Source organism: Triticum aestivum, chromosome 4D (genome assembly GCF_018294505.1).
Source record: "Triticum aestivum cultivar Chinese Spring chromosome 4D, IWGSC CS RefSeq v2.1, whole genome shotgun sequence".
Taxonomy (NCBI): domain Eukaryota; kingdom Viridiplantae; phylum Streptophyta; class Magnoliopsida; order Poales; family Poaceae; genus Triticum; species Triticum aestivum.
The window spans coordinates 1,681,233-1,706,494 of record NC_057805.1 but is presented as its reverse complement, the minus strand read 5'-3'; the positions used below and the strand labels follow the sequence as shown (position 1 = coordinate 1,706,494).

The 25,262-nt window shown below is 44.6% G+C and overlaps 2 protein-coding genes and 1 pseudogene across 7 annotated transcripts; 1 reads left to right on the top strand and 2 right to left on the bottom strand.

Annotated features, from left to right (window-relative positions):
• Positions 1–3,696: 3,696 nt before the first annotated feature.
• LOC123099820 (uncharacterized) lies at positions 3,697–4,558 on the bottom strand. Its single transcript, XM_044521895.1, has 4 exons — positions 4,549–4,558; positions 4,326–4,504; positions 4,176–4,241; positions 3,697–4,093 (listed from the first exon to the last, which is right to left on the bottom strand). Exons 1-4 carry the CDS (start codon positions 4,556–4,558, stop codon positions 3,824–3,826), a joined length of 525 nt encoding a protein of 174 aa, XP_044377830.1. The 3' UTR covers positions 3,697–3,823.
• Positions 4,559–4,696: 138 nt separating this feature from the next.
• Positions 4,697–15,430, top strand: LOC123095572 (uncharacterized). 6 transcript variants are annotated; one of them, XM_044517077.1, is made up of 15 exons: positions 4,697–5,496; positions 5,803–5,900; positions 5,986–6,157; positions 6,296–6,332; positions 6,437–6,628; positions 6,769–6,957; positions 7,765–12,652; positions 12,814–12,937; positions 13,065–13,159; positions 13,287–13,371; positions 13,569–13,754; positions 13,839–14,169; positions 14,295–14,486; positions 14,614–14,658; positions 14,827–15,430. In XM_044517077.1, the coding sequence occupies exon 7, from the start codon at positions 7,854–7,856 to the stop codon at positions 12,639–12,641; it is 4,788 nt and encodes a 1,595-aa protein (XP_044373012.1). In that variant the 5' UTR covers positions 4,697–5,496; positions 5,803–5,900; positions 5,986–6,157; positions 6,296–6,332; positions 6,437–6,628; positions 6,769–6,957; positions 7,765–7,853; the 3' UTR covers positions 12,642–12,652; positions 12,814–12,937; positions 13,065–13,159; positions 13,287–13,371; positions 13,569–13,754; positions 13,839–14,169; positions 14,295–14,486; positions 14,614–14,658; positions 14,827–15,430. The 6 variants fall into 6 exon arrangements, with proteins under 6 accessions (XP_044373012.1, XP_044373011.1, XP_044373014.1 ...); XM_044517076.1 differs by lacking the exon at positions 6,769–6,957 and having other exon boundaries at positions 5,681–5,900; XM_044517079.1 differs by lacking the exon at positions 4,697–5,496 and having other exon boundaries at positions 5,503–5,900; positions 14,306–14,486.
• Positions 15,431–17,577: 2,147 nt separating this feature from the next.
• Positions 17,578–20,553, bottom strand: LOC123099813 (putative disease resistance protein RGA1; annotated as a pseudogene).
• Positions 20,554–25,262: the final 4,709 nt, after the last annotated feature.

Here is a 25,262-nt window from a genome sequence, read left to right as displayed (position 1 = left end):
CGCTCCGAGCCTCCTTCTTCCTGGGCGCGTGCTGGGAGGGGTGCTGTTATTCCACCCCAGCACCTTCGGAGAGCGCTGGTAGATAGCTTGCAGACACCGGCGGGCGCTTCTTCTTTGGCCGGGAGAGGTCGGGGGAAGACGAAGAAGGGTGCACCTAGAGGTGGACGTGGTGGCGGGAGAGGTAGGAAGGTTGTTGTGCCTTCCTCGCTGCCACCCCCAGCTGATTCTTTGGACCACCGGAGTGCTCTGTCTCAGGTGGAGCCGTCAGACTTGGACCCGTCTCGGACTCTGGTCCACGAGCCTCGGGCTGACGAGCCTCGGGTCGCCGAGCCTTCGTCCCACGAGACTCGGGCCCCAGAGTCTTCGTCCTACGAGACTCCGGTCCCAGAGTCTTCGTCCCACGTGACTCCGGAGACTAGTGGCCATTGATGGCGAGGAGACCTGGTCTGATGATAGTTTTAGAGAGGGCGAGCTGGTTGAGCAGGGCAAGAAGGTCTACCAGCGTGGTGGTACGAAGCTCCCGGCCGTGCTAGCGACCCGCGATTAGAGGTGGTTGATTCAGCCTAACGGGGAGAAGTAAGTGCATTTACTCTTTTTTAACCTTTGTCCTTCATGTTTCTTCAAATTAATATCTAATGTGTTGGCCTTGTCATATTGCAGGGGTTGGATACACGCCGATGGTGTCCGCAGGCCCAACCAGGTCCTTGGTGTGATTTGCCGGCAGCACTTCCAAGGGTGGGTCACGTTGCCCGGTGAGGGTCAGGCTCCACAGCTAGCACTGAGTTGGGAGCTGTACATGGCTGCCCCGGCCCAGCCAGAGGAGAGGGTCGACGGTGTCTTGTGCGAGAGGGTGGCCGACATTGTGAGGCGGAGGTTTTGGGTAAATTCTCCTTTACAGAACTAAAAATCAACATTACCTAATGATTGTAATAATCAGTGTTGTCTTGTTCGATTGCAGGCCTTCTACAGGTGTGCTGAGGAACACGAGGTGGAGGCGGCTAGGGTTCTCAAAGCCGAGTGCAAACGCCTACTTCAGAACTTATGACACGAGGCTAGGGTGCAGGCTGTTCGAGACTACTACGCCTCGACTAACATTAGGAGGGCCAAGAAGAAGTGCCGCCGCAAGTATCTGAGTAAGGAGAAGTACATGAAGGTAATTACCTATTCTTAAGGCCTTGTACTTAGTTTCCTTGATTTCATTCGTAGGTGTAGCGCTGAAATTTCTCTTTGCCAAACTTAGGTGCCCCCGAGATGGTGTGCGGATATGATGGACTGTTGGGAGGCGTTGATGGATGAGTGGTGCTCTCCCCAATGGCTAGCCGAACACAACAAGGCCAGGGATAAGCATGCCTAAATGCAAGGTGTGCCACACCATCAAGGGAGCTCCAACCTGTTTGAGTACGGGGATCACTGGGTATGTGGTTTCAGCCCTTAACGATTCATACAATTTCATTCTTCATGCTAGCTTCAGCCCTTAACTAATATGTTGTTCCTCTATTTTAGGCGAAACACAACAAGAAGGAAGTGCCACCGCTGTATGACCTCTATGCCATGGCCCATATGGCCCCGTTCAAGAAGGCCAAGGCATTCTCTGAGGATGACCTCGATCATCCAGAGAGCTTCACCAACATCTCCTCCCACAACAAGCTCATGAGGTACAGAGACTTTGGGAAGGCGACGAAAGGGGATGACTTCAAACCGAGCCAGAGTCCTTATGATACAGAGCTCGTGATGCTATCTGGTGATGGGAGGAAACATGGCTCGATAGCCATTGGGAATGGACTGATACGTTGTCCTAGAAGTCTCCCGGAGATCAAGAAGTGCCATGCGAGGTCTCTTCCAGAGATACCGCCTCGACCACGGCTAGTGGAGCTCGCCATCGAGGCTAGGGCCCAGGAGTTTCTAGCGGAGGCAAACAGGCAGGCCAAGCAGAGGGAGATCAAGCTGGAAGAGAGGACGGCTAGTCTGTTGGAGGCGGAGAGGAACCGGAACGACGCGTCTCACCGGGCCCTGTACGAGCTCCTTGTGGTAAGCTTCTCCTGCTTATTAGCCAAATCATGCATGTAATGTTCGTTTCATTACTAACTAATATGACTGACTTGTGAAGACAAAATGTGCAGTCCATGTGCGAGAAAAATGGTCAGACCCCTCCGCCGATGCCTCAGATTGGTATATCAGACACGGTGAGTTTCATTTGAATGGTCATTAGTTACTAGTATTCACATTTCAGTTGCATCATGCTAACGAGACATTGCAAATGATCTTTGGTGCAACATGCCTCCCGACAAGCATCGACCGATCCTTCTCCGTCTCGCCCTGGCGTAACCCCGACCCCGACCGGTCCTTCTCCGTCTGGCACTGGTGTAAACCCGACCGGTCCTTCACCTCCGTCATGACGGTAAGTTTTTTCTAGTGTTTTGCCTACCAAATGCATAAAGACCTAGACTTAGCTTTATTTCCTCCTAAATGCTTACCATAATGACGTAGACTTAGCTAATCTTCCTCCAAAATGACATAATTAGCTTACTTAGCTCCAAAATGATCTATAGTTAGCTTTGTTTCCTCCGAAATGACCTAAGTTATCTCTAATATGCAAAGTTATCTCTAATATGCTTAGTTACCTAGTTTGCTCAATAATGACATACACTTAGCTTACTTATGGAAAACAAGGCATAATTAGCTTACTTATGTTTGAAATGACATAACAATCTTGGTAACCTCATATATGTCATATAGTTAGCTTATTATCCTCAAAAATGACATAATAAGCCTAATTAGCTTCAAAATGATCAATTTACCTAAGTTAGCTGCAAAATGACCTAAGTTAGCTCTAAAATGCTAAATTAGCTCTAATATGCTTAGTTACCCGGGTTAGCTCAATAAAGACCTATAATTAGCTTACTTATGTTAAAAATGGCATAATATGCTTAGTTAACTCAAATATGGCATAATTAGCTAGGTTACCTCCAAAATGACCAAGTTTACGTAGGTTAGCTCCAATATGATCCATTTTACATAGGTTGGGTCCGAAATGACCTATTTACCTAGCTTAGCTCTAAAATGACCTCTACACTTAGCATTTTTACCTAGCATAGCTAAAAAATGGCATTTTTTCCTACCTTCGTTAGAAGAAGAAGAAGATAACGAAGAGGAGAGGAGACTAAGAAAGAGAAGATAAATTCTACTACTTCTTCTTCTTCTTCTTTTTCTTCTTCTTTTTCTTCTTTTTCTAGCTAGCCTTCTTCTTCTTCTAACTTTCTTCTTTCCCAATTTTCACATTTGCTTTAGATGAGGAGCTTGCTTTCATGGAGTCTACTCTTTTTGTTTTGATTTTGTACGATGAACTTTGTTGGAGGAAACTTCTTATTGGATATGTAGTGTTGGAAACTTGTTGGATATGTTGTTGGATATGTGTTGTTGCAAACTTGTGGATAAGTTGTGGGATGTGTTGGAAACTTGTTGGATATGCTTGTCTGTATATATCTTCAAATGTTTATATATATATATATATCTGTGAAATTGAATGAATTTAAGAAAAACAAAAAAACAGGGGCTATACAGGCTCTTTCCCGTCTGCTGGCAGACGGCAAAGAGCTTTGCCATCAGCCAGCAAACGGCAAAGCTGCCACGTGGCAGCTACCTGTGCAACTTGGGGCACTGGCTGGCCTATTTTGTTACTTTGACGTCCGCTGGCAGATGGCAAAGACCGTTGCAGGGCTGGCCTATTTGGTCACTTTGCCGTCCGCTGGCAGACGATAAAGATGCACTGGTCTTTGTCGTCTGCCAGCAGACAGCAAAGCACGCCGTTAACCCCCTAACAGACCTAACCTGCCATGTGTGCCGTCCAGGCTCTTTGCCGGACCTGTTGCCGTCTGCTGGCGGACGGCAAAGGACTTTGCCGTCCGCCAGGCATGCCTTTGCCGTTAGCCATGGCAGACGGCAAAGTGTCTGATTCCTGTAGTGCACCCCCTTGCGACCAAAATGTCATAGCCATGACCTTCCAATGTGTCTCTAGGATCTGTTGCTGCTTTTGAGCCTCCTCATTGTCCATCTGTGCCTCGTCGTGATCACCACTAGGACCATCTGACTCCTCCTACAAAATTACATATGAAACTATGTCAATTATTATCATCTATTTCATACTATTGCGTGATGTACAACATGTATGAACGAACCTGGCTCAAGTTATGTGCGAATGATACCTGAAAACTATTTTGCACATTGTCAACATCCACATCTTCCTGCAAATTAATAAACATAGACAAATAGTTAGCCTTGCCATACTTTGCAAATTCAAAAATGTAATCAAAATGTATGCCACTTACATTTCCACCGTTACCACCATGTTCATTATTATCAAAATCCTTCGAAGGTAAGATATCATATGGCGGGCACGATTCGTTGTTGCTGATGTCATCATCTTCGTTAATACTATCGTTATCGGTCCGAGTGACCTTATCAGTATCATTCTCATCCCACGTGAATGCGGTTTCTTCGTCCAACACTGCACAACAACGTTGATAATAAATCTTGTGTTACAATTCGTACAGTGGATCATGCCCAATAACAACACTAATACAATTTCAAATAATCTCTTTTCTACAATAACTAAATTAACTAAATCACTTTCATCCATCATGCTAGGTTTACATGGCATACCTTGGACGGCGGTGTCGCCGTCACCGGTCTACGACGACGGGGCCTTCACGCAGGGGGGGCTCCTGCTTGATTCTAGCCGGCGGCGGCGTGGAAGACAAGGAAAACGCGGGATTATTGGCCGGATCCGCGACGGGGGACGACCGCGGTCAGTGGCGGCGGAGGCGGCGTGCGACGTCGGACCGGTCACGTCTGCGGCATCGGTCAAGGACGGTGACAAGCGGCGTCGGACGGGCTTGGAAGGGCGTTTCAACCAAGCGACGGCGTTCTTCCACACCTCCGGCTACCGGCGGCGATCGGCCAGTTGGAAAATGGATCGGGAGGAGCGTGATCACCGGGCGGGCGGCTAGATCGTCTAACTTTCTGTTTTTTTTCCCTGTATCCGGGCGGCAGGCGGCAGATCGTGTTTTTTTTGGATGCGCGCGGGTATAGGTACGGCCGGTAGTGTGCAATACGAGGTGACAACACACAAATACAGTGCAGAATGAAGGTAGTGCGGCTGAAGGAGTCCTCCGCTCCGCTTCATTCTGCCGCCGGCGAAGGAAGAATCTCTCTCGGGGGCTGGGTTGGGGACGGGCATCGATGGTGGTTCTCGCTCGCTGGCTCATCAACAGGTGCATCATCGGAATGAATCGGAGGCTACAGGGGAGGGGAGGGGAGGGTCCCATCTCCTCTGTTCATCAACAGGTGCCGCATCCATTTCCATTTGCTGCCCTGCCCCTCCCACCCCGACCACTCACCCCCACCCCCACTCCCTCTCTCCCTCCCTCCCTCTCCAGTGGTTCAGCCTCCGCCGGCCGCCAGTTACTTCGTCCGGCACTGCCGCCGGCGCCCAAGGAGGTGAGGACCCGCTCCTTCCTCGTCCCACTCCCACCTAGTGGATCCTCAGATCTTAATGGGGACTTGTTTATTACAAATCTCTGCTTTCATTTGATCTGTCTACCGGAAAGCACCGGGTTTTCGGTTTGTTTTCTCTTAGTTTAAGCTCCGATGTGCTGTCCAAACTAAGCTCAGACTTTTCTAGTACAAGAAGAAAAGCTTCCAGTTTTTACATCTCTGGAGTTTGCGGTACAAATTAAGCTCAGACATTGGCAGATTTGTGTACAAATTAAGTGCAGTTGCCAGATTTGTCTGCTCACTTGCCAGATCTGGACCACTGTTACTTCTCACAGAACAAGGGAGATCTAGCTAGCTTTTTCCTCTGGATCAAGGGATCCTTCCCTCATCTCTCCGCCCAATTCAAGGTAAATTCGGCGATTCCAGCTCCAGCACACTGCTTGAAAATTGTCGATCCCCTCAGTTTTGTGTGCAATGTCTTCTTGTGTGCAGGCCACATTTTCCCTTTACAAAGAATCTACCGACTGAATCTTACTGTGACCATTGATGTGTGAAAGGTGGTAATAAAGAGGACTAATTTTGTGTTCATCCTTGATTTCGGGTTTTTGCTCTAGAACAAGGGCCAACCAAGAACTGTCGCTCATCTCTCCAGTTGATTTTCAAGGTACACTTAATTGATTTCAACTCCACCACGCTTATTTTTTTGTGCCTTTCCGTTCGAATAGTTGGTGCTTGTTCAGGGTTACATCGATATCGATTTCACTTCAAGCCAATTTTGTGTGCACTGTCTTCTTGTTTGCAGGCCACTTTTTCCCCTTTGGATTTGTTGCTGGTCCCTAGTGAGTGAATCTGATTATGCTTCCTTATTAGCATGGAATTATTGATGTGTAAAAGGACCTTCGTAATAAACAGGACCAATTTTATTTGCATTGCTTCTTTTCAGTACCAGCATTGATGACGACTGCCGCATATATATCTCGCTCGCTGGATCTGCATCGCTTCTAGCGGGTCTCCAAGGGTCTCGCGCTCTGCTCACCTCTACTTCTCAAACAGCAAAGGATATCTATCCAGGTCTTGCTCTCGAGCAAGGGCCAAGCAAGATCCGTCTCTCACATTTGTGGAGCTACAAACAAAGGTGTGTTGCAACTTGCATTTAGTGGATGTTATCATGAGAAAGTATAGTTCACAAATGAAGGAAATAAATGGTACCCCCTCCATTTGCAAATAAGTGACATGGTTTTAGTTCAAATTAATACTAAACCTAAATTATGTCAGGAAGCAGAAGGGACCTGCATCCCGAATTCGCACCAGGCTCGGCTCGGCTCGGCTCAGCTCATTCAAGAGTGTTCTAGAACCACCAAACAGCGAATAGTTAAAGAAAGTGTCGCAATCGGACCACTACTTGATTAGCCATTTGAAAACAGCTCTAAAACAGCCAACGTGAAGCTTAGATACAACTCTCAGGTAGAACTTCTTAGACCTCCTTTGGTTCAAGTATCTCATATCCTATGAGTAAGAATAGGAAGAGAGATGTCCTTTGATTCACATCATAGGAATTTTTCCATTGAGTCTAGGCTAGTGTTTATTTTCCTATGAAGTGTGGAGGATAGGAAAAATTCCTCCATAGGAATAGGATTCTATTCCTACAAACCAAAGAACTTTAAAGGAATTTTTCTTATAGAAATCATATCGTACAGAATTCCTACAAAATTCCTTCAAACCAAAGGAGGCCTTAAAGGAAAATATTTATATGCATCCTAGCAAGTTTTTTTGGGTGTGACAATTTCATCTCATAGAATTCATTACTACATGCTTACATCATAATATTTTTATTTTTAGTACTGCTGATTCGTCCTGATGATACAGAGGGAAAATATTGCACCATGTTTCACGTCAAAACCTGCAAAAGTTTAAAAGGCAAAAAACCTAATTTTCAAACAACAGTGTACTCTGGCCTGGCAGTATAGAAGCGAAAAACGAAATGTTTCATAAAAAATAATGTTGCTTCTCATTTTGGTGTTGAGTTTAAATCGGACTTTGTAATCTGGGTGGCGTCGTGTTGGGGGCTGCGTGTTGCACTCCGTCGAGTTGGCCGTGTAAACTCCTATATAAAGCAAAGAAGAAAACCTGAAAAGTTGTGTTGTGCTGCGTGCATGTGTTTGTGAGGTTGGCTGAAAAATCTACATATAATGAATTAATGATATCTTTATTATCGCTTGCTGCCATTGGCTGATCAACTGCAAACGGGCGGGTTTGTTTTTCTACCTGCAGGTGCAGCTAGCTGGCGCCCTAGGTCCAAGTTGTTGATTCCATCAGCAACAGGCAAATCAAGACACATCCATCCATCAGCACACACGGCTATGGAGGTGGCCGTCAGCGCAGCATGGTGGGTGGTAACCAAGGCGCTGGCCCCGGTGACGGACGGCTTGCTGGAGGCATGGGCGGCCAGCGCCGGGCTCGGCCCCAACATCGACGCCCTCAAGATGCAGCTACTTTACGCCCAGGGGATGCTCAACAACGCCCAAGGGCACGGCAGGGACATCACTAACCCTGCGCTCAAGGGGCTACTCCACAAACTGCGGCAGCTGGCGTACGTCGCGGATGAAGCGCTGGACGAGCTGGACTACTTCCGCATCCAGGACGTGTTGGACGGTACCTACCACGCAGCAGCTGGCGTGGATGACCGTGGCTGCCTCCAGGGCCTCGTCCTCAATGCTCACCACACGGCTAGAGCTGCTGCCGGGAAGATCAAGTCCATGAGCTCCTGCTCCCATTCTGCTAGCCCACCTGATGACCAAGAAGATATTGGTGGCAGCCGTGGACGTGCTGTTCAAGCTGTTGCTAAACACTTACCATGCTGCTACTCTTCTCCTCATACCAGTGAGTTGGCCGAATCGCCCAACATGCCAGCTGCAAGCGGATGGTGGCTCTTCTGTGGCGCCTGCCCGCCCAAGGTACCGGCGCAGAGAGTTAACACCAAAGAGGGAACACCAAAACTGAAGTTTGATAGGGTGGAAATGTCCAAGAGAATGATAGACATTATAGATCAGCTCAAGCATGTATGTGCTATGGTCTCCACCATTCTTAATCTAGAGCTTCTGAGCTTAAGCCGTATCCCTACCCAAGTCAGCATTGCTATGGATCGACCCAAAACCACCCCACAAATTATAGAACCTCAACTATATGGGAGGGATACCCAGAAAAAGGAAATTATAGATGCCATCACCCATGGTGAATATTCTTGCAAACAACTTACTGTCCTTCCAATTGTTGGGCCAGGGGGTGTTGGGAAGACAACCTTTACACAACACATATTTGAAGAAGTGAAGAGCAGTTTCCAGGTTGCAATTTGGATATGTGTGTCTCTCAACTTCGTTGCCGATAGTTTGGCACGAGAGATTTTGGAGCAGTTCCCTAAAGATAACAACAGTGAAAGCGAAAATGATAGTAGCAAAGAAGAGCAAATTGAACAAAGGTTTAGATCAAAGAGGTTCTTACTTGTCTTGGATGATGTCTGGAAATATCATGACGATGAGTGGAAAAAACTATTAGCTCCATTTAAAAAAGTTGGGACAGAAGGCAATATGGTTATAGTCACAACTCGAATTCCAGGGGTAGCAAACATGATCAGGACAGTTGACCATTCTATAGAAATGGAACATCTAGGTCTTGAAGATATTATGTCTTTCTTTGAAGCATGTGTATTTGGTGACCAACAGCAACCATGGCAAGATCATCTTGAACTATATGATGTTGGCTGCAAAATAGTGAAAAAATTGAAGGGTTTCCCTCTTGCTGCAAAAACTGTGGGTAGATTGCTTAAAAAGCAACTGACGTTTGACCATTGGATGAGAGTTTGGGAAAGTAAAGAGTGGGAGTCACAAGCTAGCGATAATGACATTATGCCAGCTCTGAAGCTTAGCTATGATTATCTCCCTTTCCATCTGCAACAATGTCTTTCCTTCTGTGCATTGTTTCCCGAAGATTATGAATTTCATGCAAAAGAGTTGGTTCATTTGTGGATTGGCCTAGGTATTTTACACTCAGATGATGAAAAGAGAAGAATCGAAGATGTTGGATTGTGTTACTTAACTGACTTGGTTAATCAAGGTTTTTTCAAAAAGAATGAATCGAGATTGGGCGGTCCTTATTACACCATCCATGATCTACTGCGTGAGTTGGTTGCGAAGGTCTCATCATATGAGTGTCTTAGCATATCAAGCTCCAATGTGATGTGCATACAAATTCCCCCATTTGTTCGGCATCTGTCTATCATTGTGGATGATGCAGACGTCAAGGACACAATGACTTTTGAAAACTACAAGAGGGATTTGTGTGCGCTGGAAAAAAGGCTTGAAGTTCAGAACCTACACACTTTAATGTTGTTTGGACAATACCATGGAACCTTTTCTAGGGTTTTCTGTGGTTTGTTTCGGGAAGCTAGAGCCCTTCGTACTGTTTTTTTGTCTGATGCATCATATAACATGGAGGATGTGTTGCCTAACTTTTCAAAACTTGTCCATCTTCGCTACTTCAAGCTAGCTGGTTTTGGTGATGACAAGGGCTTGTGTGTAGCTGGTGTGCTGCGTAGATTATATCATTTGGAAGTCATTGATCTACAAGGATGGAGGGGTCGCTTCGGTTCAACAAGGCATATTAGCACCCTTGTAAAGTTACGTCATTTTGTCGTGCCCCGAGAAGAACTTCATTCTGACATATTTGAGGTGGGAAAACTAAAATTCATCAATGAATTAAAGACATTTAGAGTGGGACAAGAAAGCAACATGTTTGAACTGAGTCAACTAGGGAAACTGGAAAATATTGGAGGATTGCTTGGCATTTACAATCTTGAAAAGGTGCAATCAGAAGAAGAAGCAACTGAATCAAGACTGATACACAAAAGCCACATGCAAGAGCTAATATTAGAATGGTATGTTCAGCGATCTAACAGGGATCCTACATTTGAAGAAAATGTCCTTGAACGTCTTGTACCACATAGCAATCTTCAACACCTACACATTAAAGGGCATGGAGGAACTAATTGTCCAAGATGGCTAGGTGTAAACCTCTCCGTAAAGAATCTGGAATCTCTTTATCTGAATGATTTGTCTTGGGGAAACCTTCCACCTTTAGGAGAGATGTGGATGGTCAATGATCTTGGTGCAGTGTACAAGGACTGTATCTTAGGCCAAGGATTTCAAAATTTGAAAAGGCTAGAATTGGTTAAAATACCAAGATTGAGAAAATGGGTTGGGGACAACAATACTTGTCATTTGTTCTATCACTTGGAAGAACTCACCGTTGCAGATTGTTCTGAACTTACCGAGCTGTGCTTTCCAGATCTTAGTTGTGGTCTGCGACAGCAAGAGAAGAGCATATCTTGGTTTCCTAGACTAAAGTCTCTCGGGATACACAACTGCCCGAAGCTAATGTCATTGCCTCCAACCCCTTGGACTTGTGGTCCGTGCTCCGCTGTGATAAATAGGGTGGGCTCCGGTCTTGAGCGGCTAGTTTACAAAGAAGACTCAACTTCATCACTTGAAGTGCAGGGAACATATGGCCAGGATAGTGTGTTCTTGAATGGGTTGGTCTTCTCAAATCTAACTTATCTGAAAACATTGGTGATGCAGAGTTGCTCTCCTCTGCTGCTCGATCGCCTCCTAATGCTAAAATCTCTGGAATCCCTCCAGATAAGTAACTCAAGTAATGTATTATCCATGGTTGAAAGCGTGGGCCATGTACGATGCCAGCTACCTGTCAAAAGGTTAAGTGTGAAGCAATGTGGTGGCAGCGGCAAGGAATTGACACTACTGTTCTCTCTTATGCCAGAGCTCACCCAAATAACAATAGGGCGTTGTCAGGGGATAAAATGGCTCGGTGTGGGACAGTCGTCAGTATATTCTTCTGCTGAACCATTGCATCAGGAGCAAATCAGACAGCAGCAGCTAAAGGAGACAGAAGGAGTGCTGCTCTTGCCTCCCCGGTTACACAAGTTTGAGATCGGAGAGTGTCCAGAGCTGAGCTTGCTCTCTGATTCACTGGGTGGTGACAAGGAAGGAGGTGGGCTCCAAGGTCTCCGCGCCCTCCAGTCGTTGACCATATTGGCTTGCCCCAAGTTACTCCACTCCTATTCATCCTCTTCTTTTCCTTTTCCGACCTCCCTGCAAGAATTATTTTTGAACGGGTGTTTCAGAGGGGAGAGCATAGTCCCTCTCCTCGCCCAAGGCCACCTCACAAACATCTGCATCTACGAAAACCCCGTATTCGCCCCTAACAAGGGGCTTCTTCTCCCCTGTTCCTCTGCACACCAAGAGCTTGAGCTAAGCACAGACGATGTTGCAGGACTCCTTACTGCGCATATCTGTAGCCTCCTCTCTCCCTCCCTCACCACCCTACGACTTGGTTCGAACCAAGATGTCGAGTACTTCACACACGAGCAAGAGGAGGCCCTTCAGCTCCTCACCTCCATCCACACGCTCGTATTTTCCTGTTTCAAGAAGCTGCAGTTCCTCCCAGCAGGTCTACATAGACTTGCCAACCTCAAGACATTACGGCTCGTTGTCTGTCAAGCCATCCGGTCGTTGCCGGAGGACGGCCTCCCGACTTCTCTGCAAGAATTATGCATCTTGAATTGCGATGCCTTCGAGTCGCTGCCTATGGACAGACTCCCGAGTTCTCTGCAACAATTGTACATCCATGGCTGCCATGCCTTTAAGTCGTTGCTCAAGGACGACGGACTCCCTAGTTCGCTACAAGCCATGGACGGACTACCAAGTTCTCTACAAAAATTGAACATCACGGAATGTCCTGCCATCGAGTCACTACCTAAGGGCAGCCTCCCAAGTTCTCTGAAAGAATTAAACATCCACCACTGCCCTGCCCTGACGTCTCTGCCCAAGGATGGCCTCCCAAGCTCTCTGCAAAAATTGATATTACTGGACTGCCCTGCCTTAAAGTCGCTGCCGGAGGATGGCCTCCCAAGATCTCTGCAGGAACTAAAGATCGTTGGGTGTGCTGCAATCAATTCGCTGCCCAAGGGCGGACTCCCAAGATCACTGCAAGTATTGGATGTCCGTTATTGTGACAACGAGGAGCTAAAGAGGCAGTGCCGCAAGTTAAGAGGAACCATTCCCAAGATCCTAATTTAATCTGACCAAAGGTAACAGCCACCCATTCCTACTTCCTACTAACTCATTGATTTCCCCTGCCTTTTCCTAACCTCTGAAGCATCGGAGCAGTTCTTCTCTATTTTGTTCAGTACGTCCAAATTACTGCCATTTCACCTGAATAACCCACTTGTTTTTTCTATCTACTCTGCAGGGCACTTCCTGGACTTGTACATTCTTCTAGCTAGCCTCTTAGAATCCAAGCATGTATGCTTCCGGGTTGCCAATACAAGCTTCAAAAGGTCTCAGTATGCATCTACCATCTGGACATGAAACTGGTCAGTACAGGCATTATCATCACATACATCCCTAGTTCCGTAAATTATAGTCTGTTCGGGTTTAGTTTACCTTGTTACCAGATTATTTAAAGTTCTGAACCATGTTTGTTTCAATCTACCATGCCAGGTTGCCTTGAATCTGTCAATTCTTATAGCCTTGTAGGGTTGTCTGAGTTCGTGCAACCACTCCTTGAGTGGCACCCTCCTTTGTACATAAATAAGGTACGTATATGTAAGAGCATTTTACTCTTTGTAAAATAAATCAGTAGTATTCTCCTTGCTTCTCCTATTAACCGACTGTTAATTTACTCTTGTGGCTTGGTTTACCTCATGAACAAAAAATCTGAAGTCTGAGCTACAATGTAGAATTCTATCCATCCATGCATATCTGGCACGCGAGGTTTTTGTGTGGCATCTTTCTGTACATAAATCAGGCAAGTACATGTAAATGTAACTTTACTCAAGTTACATAACCTCTGAGGCATCAAAGTCATTCTCTGTTTTGTTCAGTTCATCAAAATTACCCCCATTCCACCTGAATAATCAGCATGCTTTTTATCTACTCTGCAGGGCACTTGCATACTCTTCTAGCCTCTAATTCTGTATTTTGTATGCTGTTGTAAAATTTCAGGTACAGCTTTCAGAGTAGTTAATGAGTAATGCCGTTTCTAAGAAGGTAAGAGGTTTTCCTGTAACAGAGCACCGACTCTGACGCTACTACTTTCCGTCAGAAGTTGGGTCCGTGTAGAAGTCGGCAGGAAAGGTGGATGAGAAGTTTGCTTGAGAGAAGTTAATGAGTAATGCCATTTCTAAGAAGGTACTGTCTGAGCTTTATTTAGTTATTCGTTGGATTCTTCGGTTTGTCATTCGTTTATTGTGCTAAGAGGCTTTTCCGTAACAGAGCACCAGCTGTGACGCTACTGCTCACCGTCAGAAGATGGGTCGATGCAGAAGTTGGAAAGGTGGATGAGAGGCTTTAATTACTTTGCAACTCTGCCTCATGAGCTCCATCAGCCCAACAAGTCGGTTCCTGCCTTTCATCGCTCGCTTTAGCAGCGACCCTGCTTGATGGCCAGACCTCAGGCGGCAGCAGGGCAGGGCAGCACGGGTTCTCGGTAGATTGTGATCGAGGGCCTAGCACGAAGATCCCCAGTCGCCGGTGGTTGTAAAGGGCAAAACCCCTGGAGCAGATTTTGTCAATGGACAAGTGGAGACTGCTATGCTAGTTCATGGTGGGCATCCCAGCTGTACCTTTCCCAGCTAATGCTATTTCTGCTCACTCTTGGTTTACATGTTGTTTCCAAAAAGATAAAAATCTTTTTATAAAGGTTATTATATAGTTGGAAATTTTTTGAAGGGAAAATACAGATTGATTGTGTGGGGAACAGAACAACAGAGCAGAACATAAGAGGTGAGTTGAGTGAACCTGCATCCAAAATTGGCTACCAGATTAAGAGTGCTTTGGCAAGGAAGAGCCAACGACCAAACAGGAGCCAATTCTGAATGATTGAAGCGTCGCAGTCGAGACTGGTAGACCCGCATCCTAGTGGTCAGTATGTGTTTTACTCCATTGTTGCTTAGCTGCATGCCGATTTTTTCTGTAGTGTTACTTCCATGTAGATGTGTACACACGGACTTGCTAATTTTGTAATGTATGTGCTGTTATGAAATTTCAGGTACATCTTTTCGAGAAATCATTGAGTAATGCCATTTCTAAGAAGGTATGAGCTACACTTGATTGCCTTAGACCATACTGTTGCTTCAGATTACTTGCGCCGGTCCATGATATTACATTCCTTACTGTTCATGATTTGGTTTCACCGTGTGCATCGAACTGATGTCTCCTCCTGAGACCGTCGAAACCCAGCACTAAGAAAAATTGTTGGTAGGTTGGGCAGCTTGCTTGTGGCGCACCACAGGGCTGGCGATGGTCACATGTTTCCGCCGGACCTCGGACCACAGCAGGGCAGCATGGGTTGACATGAGATTGGTGATCGAGGGCCTTGTACAAAGATGTGTGGGCTCCGTTGTTGCCGGCCCGGTTGTTCTTGCTGTGGCTGTGAAGGAAGGCAAAACAAAACCCTTGAGCAGATGGGTCAATGGACAAGTGGAGACTGCTATGTTAAGTTCATCTAACTATCGTTTCCATTATTTCTATCTTTTTTGTTTGTGTTGCAAGTGGCAACTGCAAGTAGTAGGTGTTCTTATGAGGGGCAAAAAGTATGTTTAGTAGGAAAAGAAATGGAGGGAGAAGTAATGCAGATTGATAGTTGCAAGTGAAGCAACAATTTGTACAAGATGCCAACAGAAATATTAATTGGTTGTCCAACAATTTATACAGTAGCACCAATGCTAGCTAGCCTAGCTGAAATTTGTACTGTTTCAGAACCTGTATTGTAGGAATGGGTTTCAGAACCTGTATTGTACCAATTTATACAGTTACAGGACGATGTATCGGAATTCTTCAGAACCTGAAACTGACCTGACGATGTAGCTTCTTTACTTCCGGTTTAGTTACAACTTCCTTCTCTCTTCCTCTTCTATGATCGATACACGTACACAGTAACAACGCGTCCAACAGTTTCCTTGGGCCGGTCACCATGTCAACGCATAATTTGAGGAGGTAGAACAACCGGCAACAAACCCTATGTAATTCTAGGCTTCGTCTGACTTTACATTGATGCATGATAGAAATGAACCCATGAACCGATATAAGCAGCACCAGGTTCAGTACTACATGCAGCTTATAAATAGCTTATACCTTAACGAGGAAATCGGACCAGGCGATTCCTCCAACCCTAGCGCGCCGCCACCAGCCGGCCACATCCGATGGCGGGGCTTCTCCTCGTGGCTCTCCTGCGTCCGTGAGCGGCGGCTCTCAGCGGTGCTCCGGGAGCGTGCGCGCCTTGGCGTCCAGATGCGCGGCGGCGGAGCTCGGCCAAGGGTGGTGGGGCGCGGTTGCTCGTGCTCCTGTGCACCATGTGCGGCCGTGTCGGATGCGGCCGGCGGGACGAAGGTGTGCTACATTGCTTCCCTCCAACCCTCATGGTCTTTGCTCCACGGAAATCCTTGCTTCCCTCGTGGGACAGACAATGGAAGTGATTTCCTCGTCATTGACTTTCTCGGAGGCGTTGTCTTGGAGCTGACTCGATCACCGGGGCAAGTGGTAGCTTGTTCAGCATTGCTTCAGAGTGAGATCTATGGACGGTGGCTTGATGTAGAGGGTATGTATATGCAGCGGCGGCGGTGGATTTCTGGCTGGGCTGATAGTCTCTCATTATGAGACGTCGGTGGCTATGATCTCATTTGCAGCTGTGCAGGCAAGAGCATCTGCCTACGGCGTCATGGTCTGGTGGTTTTCCCCTCGGGCGCATAGTTGAAGACGTGGTCCTGCACTGCTAGGTAATGGCCGAGATGGGACTGGGAATCTTGGATCTTCAGATCAGGCGGCAACGACGAGTTTGTTTTGCTGCATGATTCTGCCGCCAAGGACGAGAACGACGAAGCATGAGGATGGCGCGAGATTGTTGGAACGTCCGCTTTGGGATTTGATGTGTGGGTGATCAGCCTCCCTTGATCTCTGTTGCAAAGTGCGACGACGGCCTTCATTGTTCGACTGGCTCTTGTCATGGCTTGACTGTCTACTTGTGCAAGCAGGCTTTAGTTATGTGGCACCTGACGTCATGACCATGCTATGTATGTAGCTGTTGGGATCGCGGAAAGCGGTGGCGACATCACTGCTGATGTCAAAAGATGATTGGTGCGGATATGGGTTTTGATGTAGATTGTTGATCACTGAGTTCATCACTTCAGAGTTTTAATTTTCTTTTTCTTTTTACTCCACTGAGGCATAGCTTCGGTCATGTTTGACTTTGCTAGTTACCGGTGTGATTTTCGTGTGTGTGCGTGGGTGTTGGTTGTGTGCATGCTAGCTATGCAGAGGCCAGGTGTGAACTCATTGTGTCTGTAACCACTTGATGCTCCATTTTAAGCTAATAAAATTCACCCTTTGTCGAAAAAACTCAATCCAAAAAATAGTGTGTGATCATCGTTACCGGGATGGTGTGAGGGACCAACCACGTTGCTTGAATCTTGATGGGGCAATGCATATCCTCCTCACATTATATTTCTTTTTCTATCCACACAAGCAAAATTGAGGTCAAACTATCCGGAGCAATTCCAAACAATAGGTAGTGTCATTACTAAGCTGTGGAAGCAATGAATCAACGAAATTTAGTCTTACCCCATCAAAAAAGAAAGAACAAAGTTTAGTCCTCAGACACAATGGAAGGCACATCAATATAAATAAGTTTGTTCTGGGAAGCAATGAACATATTGTGTGGTCTGATTAAAAGATCGGTTGTGTTTAGGAGTAGTATATATGCACTTGCTCTGTTCATTGTTAGCAGTTCAGCTACACAAACTGACTACAAACACTATCTCTCGTATAGTCACAAGTCAATCTCGTATGGTCAAATCCTTCTCTCTCTCTCTCTCTCCCTCTCTCTCTCTCTCGTATAGTCACAAGTCAATCTCAAGTCTGAATCGCTTTAGACGAAATCAACAAGTGGAGGCTCACGAAAACGAATACTTATACAGGAATATCCCAGAAGAGAACTATCTAGAAAATCATTGCATAACTACAGGTACAGGCTAATGCCTAATTGTAGACTAACAACAGATGACTTGGCTTTACAGTTTGCACATAGACCATCAAATACCTCCTCAATTACTTCTTGATCTTTCTCAGTGACATTTTCTTTCTTCTGTCCATCATCGCCAAATCCACTGCTGCAGTGTAAGCGCAGCATGGAGAGATGCACCTTTTCACCAAGCCTGGCCTTCCTGGAGAATGAACTAGCAGATACATTCTGTAGTCCTACTAATCTAATGCACCTAAGCCGGGAAAGAGGCCCAAGCTCTTCCAAACTGCACCAATCACCATCCATTTGAGCTGGGAACCCATATATTGTCATCAAACTTTTTAGAGCACGGAAACCCCTAGGCACAGAAGTTACACATGTGCGATCAAGGTCAAGAAATCGCAGTTCTTGTAACTTCACAATGTTATTAGGAAGTGTCACAAGATTCTCGCAACCAGCAAAACTAACATGTTGCAACAATTTTATCTTGTGGATGTCCTGTGGCAAGCTATTTATACAATTGCACCTTTTGACTGCCAAGTACCTCAAGTGTTTCAGTTGATGCAAAGATTCAAGCAATGCAACATAGTCTGTAGACTCCATATGTAGAGTCCGTAAACTTGAAAAAATAGCCATGGAATCACCATGCTGAATCTTGAAATTGCCAATTAATATTATGGATCTTAGTGACTTTTGCTCTTGTAGACTTCTCAACTCAAATGTATCTGATCCTACAACTTTTGTTTCTATAGACAACCTAAGAAATCTTTGCATACTAAAAGTATTACTAGTAGATTCTCCATAGTTCAGTACTAGTGCTTCATTTCTACTGACAAATTGAGCAAATGGACGGACCACATCATGCATGTTGCAAAAATATGGACCAGAACATGACATATCTGGCTCTATAAGGTTCCTTAGTGCTAGCTCCTTATGGTACTCAATTCCAAGTTCTTCCAATCTATCCGAGTCCCCATGAACAAATCCTTCACCAATCCACATACCGACATATTCGCTATCTTGAAACATTGTCTTTTTAGGTTTAAGTGAAAAATGCAAGAAGCATTGTTTTAAACAAGGGGACAAGTCCTCATAGCTAAGATATATTGCATTATTTAGCTCCTCTGGCATTTGAGATACTGACCAAATAGCATCATTCAGAACCTTTTCCCAAGGAAGTCGTTCTTTCTCCTTCTGGCATAGGAGTCCTCCCATTACTTTTATAGCAAGCGGTAATCCATCACATTTTTCTATAATTTGCAATCCGATATCCTTTAGCATATCAATCGTTGGTTCACTTCTTTCCATTCCAAGAATCTGCATGTAGTTGAAGCCCATATGGAGAATAAGAAACACATAACATTATTGAGTGGCTAGTGGTGGTGGTCTGCTACGTAAATTAGGTTGGCAAGAGCATGAGCAAAAAATAAACAATTGGTTATACTTATTTTTAAGCTATGACCACATGGATTTCGTGATGCGTTGATGTCCTTGACATCCTTTTAACACATAAAATGATATAATTAGCTTGTCAAACTCGGCATAAATGTACACATTGGCCACACCAATAGCATGTACTCTACATGCATGTAACTATTGTTTAGAAAGAATAATAAAGGGGATAGTCTGGTTAACTGTGTAGCTAACCAAGAACTAAGGTGTATAGCCAATGCAAATGACGATGCATCGAGTTTACTGTGGAGGACGTACAAGCAGTTTGGTGTATACATTTTCCTTGTTTACTATTTATTATGAGTACTACTAATGTTCATCACGCAACACCGACACACTAAACAGTATAAGCAATTAAGGTATTAAGCAAGCATTAAGGTATTAAGCAAACACATCAAAATACGACTGTGTTTATTAATGCATAGACTATTTTTTATTAAGATAGAATGTACGTTACTGATAGTTATAGTTATGTACTCACCTGCTTCCTGAGCAATGACCAAGCGTCATCGGGTCCTAATTTGTCAACATGGTGGTACGGCTCCATGGATCTTATTCCTCGTGCAACAGCTTCATGCCTTGTGGTGGCCAAGACCCGGCTACCGGGGGCTCCGTGGCTAAAGGGTGTCATCAACAACCTGTTCCACTCATTGACACCCCACACATGTCGTCCAAGACAAGAAAGAACTTCTTGTCCTTGATGGCGCTGACAAGAGCTGGCACAAGTAAGGCTTTATCTTGAGACCCACCCCCAGGCCCAGGCAGGTTTCCATCTGCGGCACTGATGGCTGTCCTCAATAATTCAACCTCGCTGAACTCTTTCGTGATACTTAACCATATCATTTTTGAGAAATTGGCTTTCATGGCCTCATCATTGAAGACCTTCTTGCTGAGGGTGGTCTTGCCGATCTCACCAACACCAACAATGGCGAACACCATGAAGTTATCACTATTGTCACCTTCCTCTTTCGCGAGGAGCTGAACAAGAGCTCTTGTATCGTCTTCGATCTTCTCCCCAACCATACCTGACAGCTCCAACACAGGATGAGTCTTACGGTCAACGTCATGTGGCCGTGTCATCTTCTGGTCTTGGTAGCCTTCTAGCCTGATAAAGTTGAAACTATGTCCCCTTTCGCAGATATCATCCAGCTGCTAGTTGAGCACCTTGATGCGGGTGCCGATGTCGTGGGTGTGGAGGGGGTTCCGCATGCAAAACAACAAGGGGTTAAGGCACCCTATGTCCTTGGATGAACCTCGCTCCATGGCCTTGAGATGAAAAAGGTCGAGGATGTCGGTGGCGAGGTACATGGCACGCTTCAATTCCTCTACCCACCCCCGCACGCTCTCGTCGGTGATGTTCCTCCTGTCGGCATCTGCAAGGAAGTTCTTGAGGTCCTTGAGTTTGATGCTCAGTTCGTCGATCTGACCGAAGACCCCAATCAGCATGGCCACCTCTTCTCTAGCCATGTCGGCAAGCATGCTGGTCACGTAGGATGCCAAAGCATCCAGAACCCCCGCCATTGGTTGCAGGGTTCAGTCACGCTTGAGCTGGTATTGAAAACAAGCATACAAATAAAAATAGTCATTTGCATTACTACCTAGCTTTATAAAATCAACAATCCCATGCTAAGAGGAAGGATGATCTGATTCAGTCACTACAAACAAGTAACAAATCCAAAAGAAAACGTGACCTAAAAACTAGAAGATGGTGCACACAAATTTGACTTGAAATAAAACCGATGTAGTATTTACCATGAATAAACACCAACAATTCAAAGGGAAAGACACAAGATCATCTGTTTCAGAGAGAGAAATATAGCTAGAAAGTGTGGTGTAGCTGGAATCAGCTATGTACCTTGAGTTGACTGGAGCGATCAGAGGCGGATCTTAGCTCACCCTTGCTCAAGAGAAAAACTAAATAGATCTACCTTCCTACCCGGGAAGTCGTCGCAGGGTTCGCTCACACTTTTAGCTGGTACTGAACTGAAAAGAAACATGCAGCTAAAATCAGTCCTGTGTACTAGGACGCAGCACCATTTGTACATTTCCAACAATTGCATGCTAGTACAAAAGATGGATACCAGATTCACTCATCAGAGAATAACTACAATTCTGAAGGAAAACTGTGGCTGCGCACACAAGAATACAGTACACACAAAATAAAACCGATGTATTATTATCTTGAACAAACGCCAACAATTCTAATGGAAAGACCCAACCAAGACCACCTCTTTCGGGGGGGGGGGAAACATAACAGTAATAGGTAGAGTTAGTGTGGTGGAGCTGAGTTACCTTGAACTTGAATCAAGTGGAGAGATGCTTGATGAGGAGTAAGCAGCCGATGCAGATCCAGCGAGGGAGATATATGGCAGCCATCCACAGTCGTACTACTGCAGCTAGCTAGCCTGAGATTGTGAACTCGCTGGACCATTGACACAAGTTTTTTTATTATAACACCACGTCACATGGTCCAAGGATGCAATCAGAGTATAAGACTGAGTTGAACTAATTCTCGATCGATCGCAGTGCTCGCTACAGCCACCAGCTCGACAGTGTCACCTGCACCGATATTCCCCTTTCTTCGCTAGCAGCGGCCGGGCGCACGAGTGCTCTGAGCTTTTACTACTCTGCTAGATCACTTGACTTGAACTCAACTGAACTGACGAAACAGAGCATGCATGCAGTTTCAGTACCTCAAATTTCCTGGCTTGGTAAATGAGGAAATGAGTAAACTGGTCAATATTATGTCCTTGGCCTGGTAAATGGCACGCTTCAGTCCCTCCACCCACCACCGCACACTCTCGTCTGTGATGTTCCTCCTACATATCGGCATCCGCAAGGACATTCTTGAGGTCCCTGAGCTTGACACCTAAGTCATGGAACCCACTAGAGACCCTGATCAGCATGGCTATCTCTTCTCTTCTCATCTCGGCGAGCATGTTGGTCACGTAGGATGCTTTGTTTTTGTGTAACTTTTGTTCTTAATTAAATGGTGTACTTGTTCATACTGAGTCTGTCAAATCCAAAGTTTAAGGCTGAAAGAACTATTGAATTCATGCTCCAGCTAACTTATCCAAATGTTCGAACTGATGAAGAGAGGCAGGCAATATATTTCAACACCCCCCTCACATTTAGCAAGGTTTTGGTTAGCGGTTGAAATTTCAAGATTTCCCATGGTTACCGCGTATTTCCGTGCCCCTAGGTAAATCCCCATACCGAGCAAAAAATACCTTTTTTTTGAATTTTTTGAATTTAAACATGTGTTTTATAGTAAAGTATGTAGGATCTACTTAAAGCCATGAGAGTTGGTTCTGGCTGTCTGTAGCAACCTAGTTCCTATTTTGAGAGGTCTCTGGTTCAAATCTTTGTTCATTCACTTATTTGAATTCCAAATTCAACTATAAAATTCGTTCGAAATATTCTAGGTAACCGTGGTAACCACGTTTTCCAGTCCCCCTCGGTAAAAGTGCCTCGTTCGTTAACCAAAACCTTGACGTCTAGACTATTTTAGTCCTTAGACGTGTGATCGGTATAAGGTGCAGAATCGTTTTTATTTAATACTACGTTGACAAGGTCTTTAACCCAAGACCTCTTGGCTTGGATACCATATTGAATTCTTGCTCCAGCCAACTTATCCAAAAGTCTGAACTGACAAAGAGAGGCGGGCAATATATTTCAATACATCCTTTTTTAAAAGGGACGACGACTCCCGGCCTCTGCATCTGGAAGATGCATGCTGCTCCTAAATTCATTTGATTGTTAATGCTAGCCTATTCTTCCTTCCACAACCGAGAGCCTAAATTCATTTTATTGTACTACTGAGTCTCGGTATGAATTATTTCATGCAGGTTCTCAAATGATTGTGCAGCGACTTTATAGGAATACCACTTTACTATCAACAAACAGAGACATAATGAAGAAGCTGAAGCAATGAATTGACAGTGTGGGTATATCAATGCCTGCCAGCAAGGTGTAAAGATGCATCATGTCCATGTATTTAGATATTCTTTTCATTTTGGGTAGGGCAAAAAAGGGATCGTGAATTGTGCCTTTCCTCCGATATGGTGATCCGGAAAGAAAGTATGACATGATGTACTCATCTAAAACTTTTGCTTTGAGCTTTTAAGCAAATGTCAGGCTTGAAATTAACTTTCATAGAAGTGGATTGTTCTGTTTTGGAGAAGCCAAGGAGATGGCTGCACAATATGCTGACTTATTTGCACAAAGGCCAATTCCTGATTAAATATTTGGGAATTTCGGTTCATTATCGGCGACTCAATAATGTGGAGTGGAAACATGTTGAGGAGTGATTGGAGAAACGGTTGAGCAGTTGGAAAGGCAAGTTGCTCTCCATTGGAGGACGACTAGTTTTGATCAATTCTGTCCTCACAAACATGGTTCTCTACATGCTCTCATTTTTCCAACTTCCCAAAGGGGTTCTGCAAAGACTGGATTAAATCAGGTCCAGATTATTTTGGCAAGGAGACAACTAAAAAGAAAAATACAGGCTAACCAAATGGAGAGTCGTTTGTCGGCCAAAAGACTAGGGATGCTTAGGTGTTCAAGATCTTCATGTCAAGGATGATGCCTTACTTAGTAAATTGTTGTTCAAGCCACTATCCACTAGATCTCCTATGCCGGAACATGAAAAGAGAAAGCTGAGGATTAGAACCGTATACTTGGTAATAATTGCAACGGCACATTAATGCAAAAAAGGTGAAAAAGGACAATGTCGCTTGTAAAGCTCTTTCGTCGAGTGCGCAATCATAACAGCACTCGAGGAAGAAGCCCCGGCTAACTTCGTGCCACTCGGTAATTCATGTTATCTCACCACTAAAGTCATCCCTAGCCCCTTTCTAGTTGGCTACGGCGATCAAACCACTTCTGTTTGCTTGAATCGGGTAGGATCTTCTGCTTTTGCTAGGAAGGCGCGACACCTGTTTCTTTGGATTATAGTTTTGATTCACGTACCTGAGCCATTCCTTGGATGTCCCACCCACTCGATCATTCTTGGTCATCTTTTCTTGCCACTGGCTCTTTCGCTTTCCTTTCCGTTTTCCCTTGCTGATAATTTCTTTCAACTCCAGCCGGTATTTGTGGTGCATCCCACTTCTAGACTCCCTGCCCGATTCCTAAATCTCTCCATGGGTGACCATATGTGTTAGTTTTTCCTGTAGTCAGGGAAAGATGGATGTCAAGCTAGCTAGTCATGGACGAAGTGAGATCCAAGGGTGTAGAAGTATATATGGTTGTCAACCACCTATTGTGGCAACATTTAACATACGAAGATGCTACTACAATGTAAGGACCTTTAATTTATGTTAACTTACTTTGATATTTAAGTTGAAAACAACACTAAAACGTGTGTATAATAAAAGTCGGCCACACACTCATATCTATCATGATCTATGGTGCATGAATATTTCAACAACTTGTATTCAACTGTTTTTCCAGCCAACTATACGAAACAATATAAGTACACTCTATATCTCCTGACATGAGCAGTACATCAAGCTTTCTCCATATATCCTCAAAGGGGAAACTTTTGAAACTCGAAGGCAAATTTTGATATATACATATAATGTCTTTATATGTTTATAAATCACTGCTACTTGGTAGAAGCATAAGATTCAATTCATCATTGAAAGCATAGTTTTATTTTTTTTAGATTGTTTTTCTTGCAGCTTCCCCTTTCTCTCCTGTTTTTCTCCTGATTTTCCCCGAAGTTTCTTTTTAGTTTTTTACTTTTATTCCTAGATTGTTCATCATATATTTATTTTGAAAATGTTGTAGTAGTGCGAAAACAATGTTAAACATGTATACACATGTTTCTGATATACACAAAAAAATTGTACAACTTGTATGAAAAGCAGACATAAAAAACATATATTTGAGAAAAATTTCATCATGTATTTAAAAAATTGGCACATGTGTATAATAATTTTTTTAATGTACAAAAAATGTAGATATAAACCATGTATTTGAAAAAAATATTAATCATGTGTTTGAAAAATGTTAGACTTGTATAAAACAATATTCCAGATGTATATGAAAAATGCATAATGTGTACTGAAATGTTCACGAATTTATATAAAAAAAGTTCACGAATGGCATCTGCTTTTTCACGCACTTCAAAAAATGTTCATGAATTTATATATAAAAAGTTCATCAATTCTAGGCATCTGCTTTTTTAGAAGAAGAAAAAAAGATCCTCCCCGCCACCTCTTCAA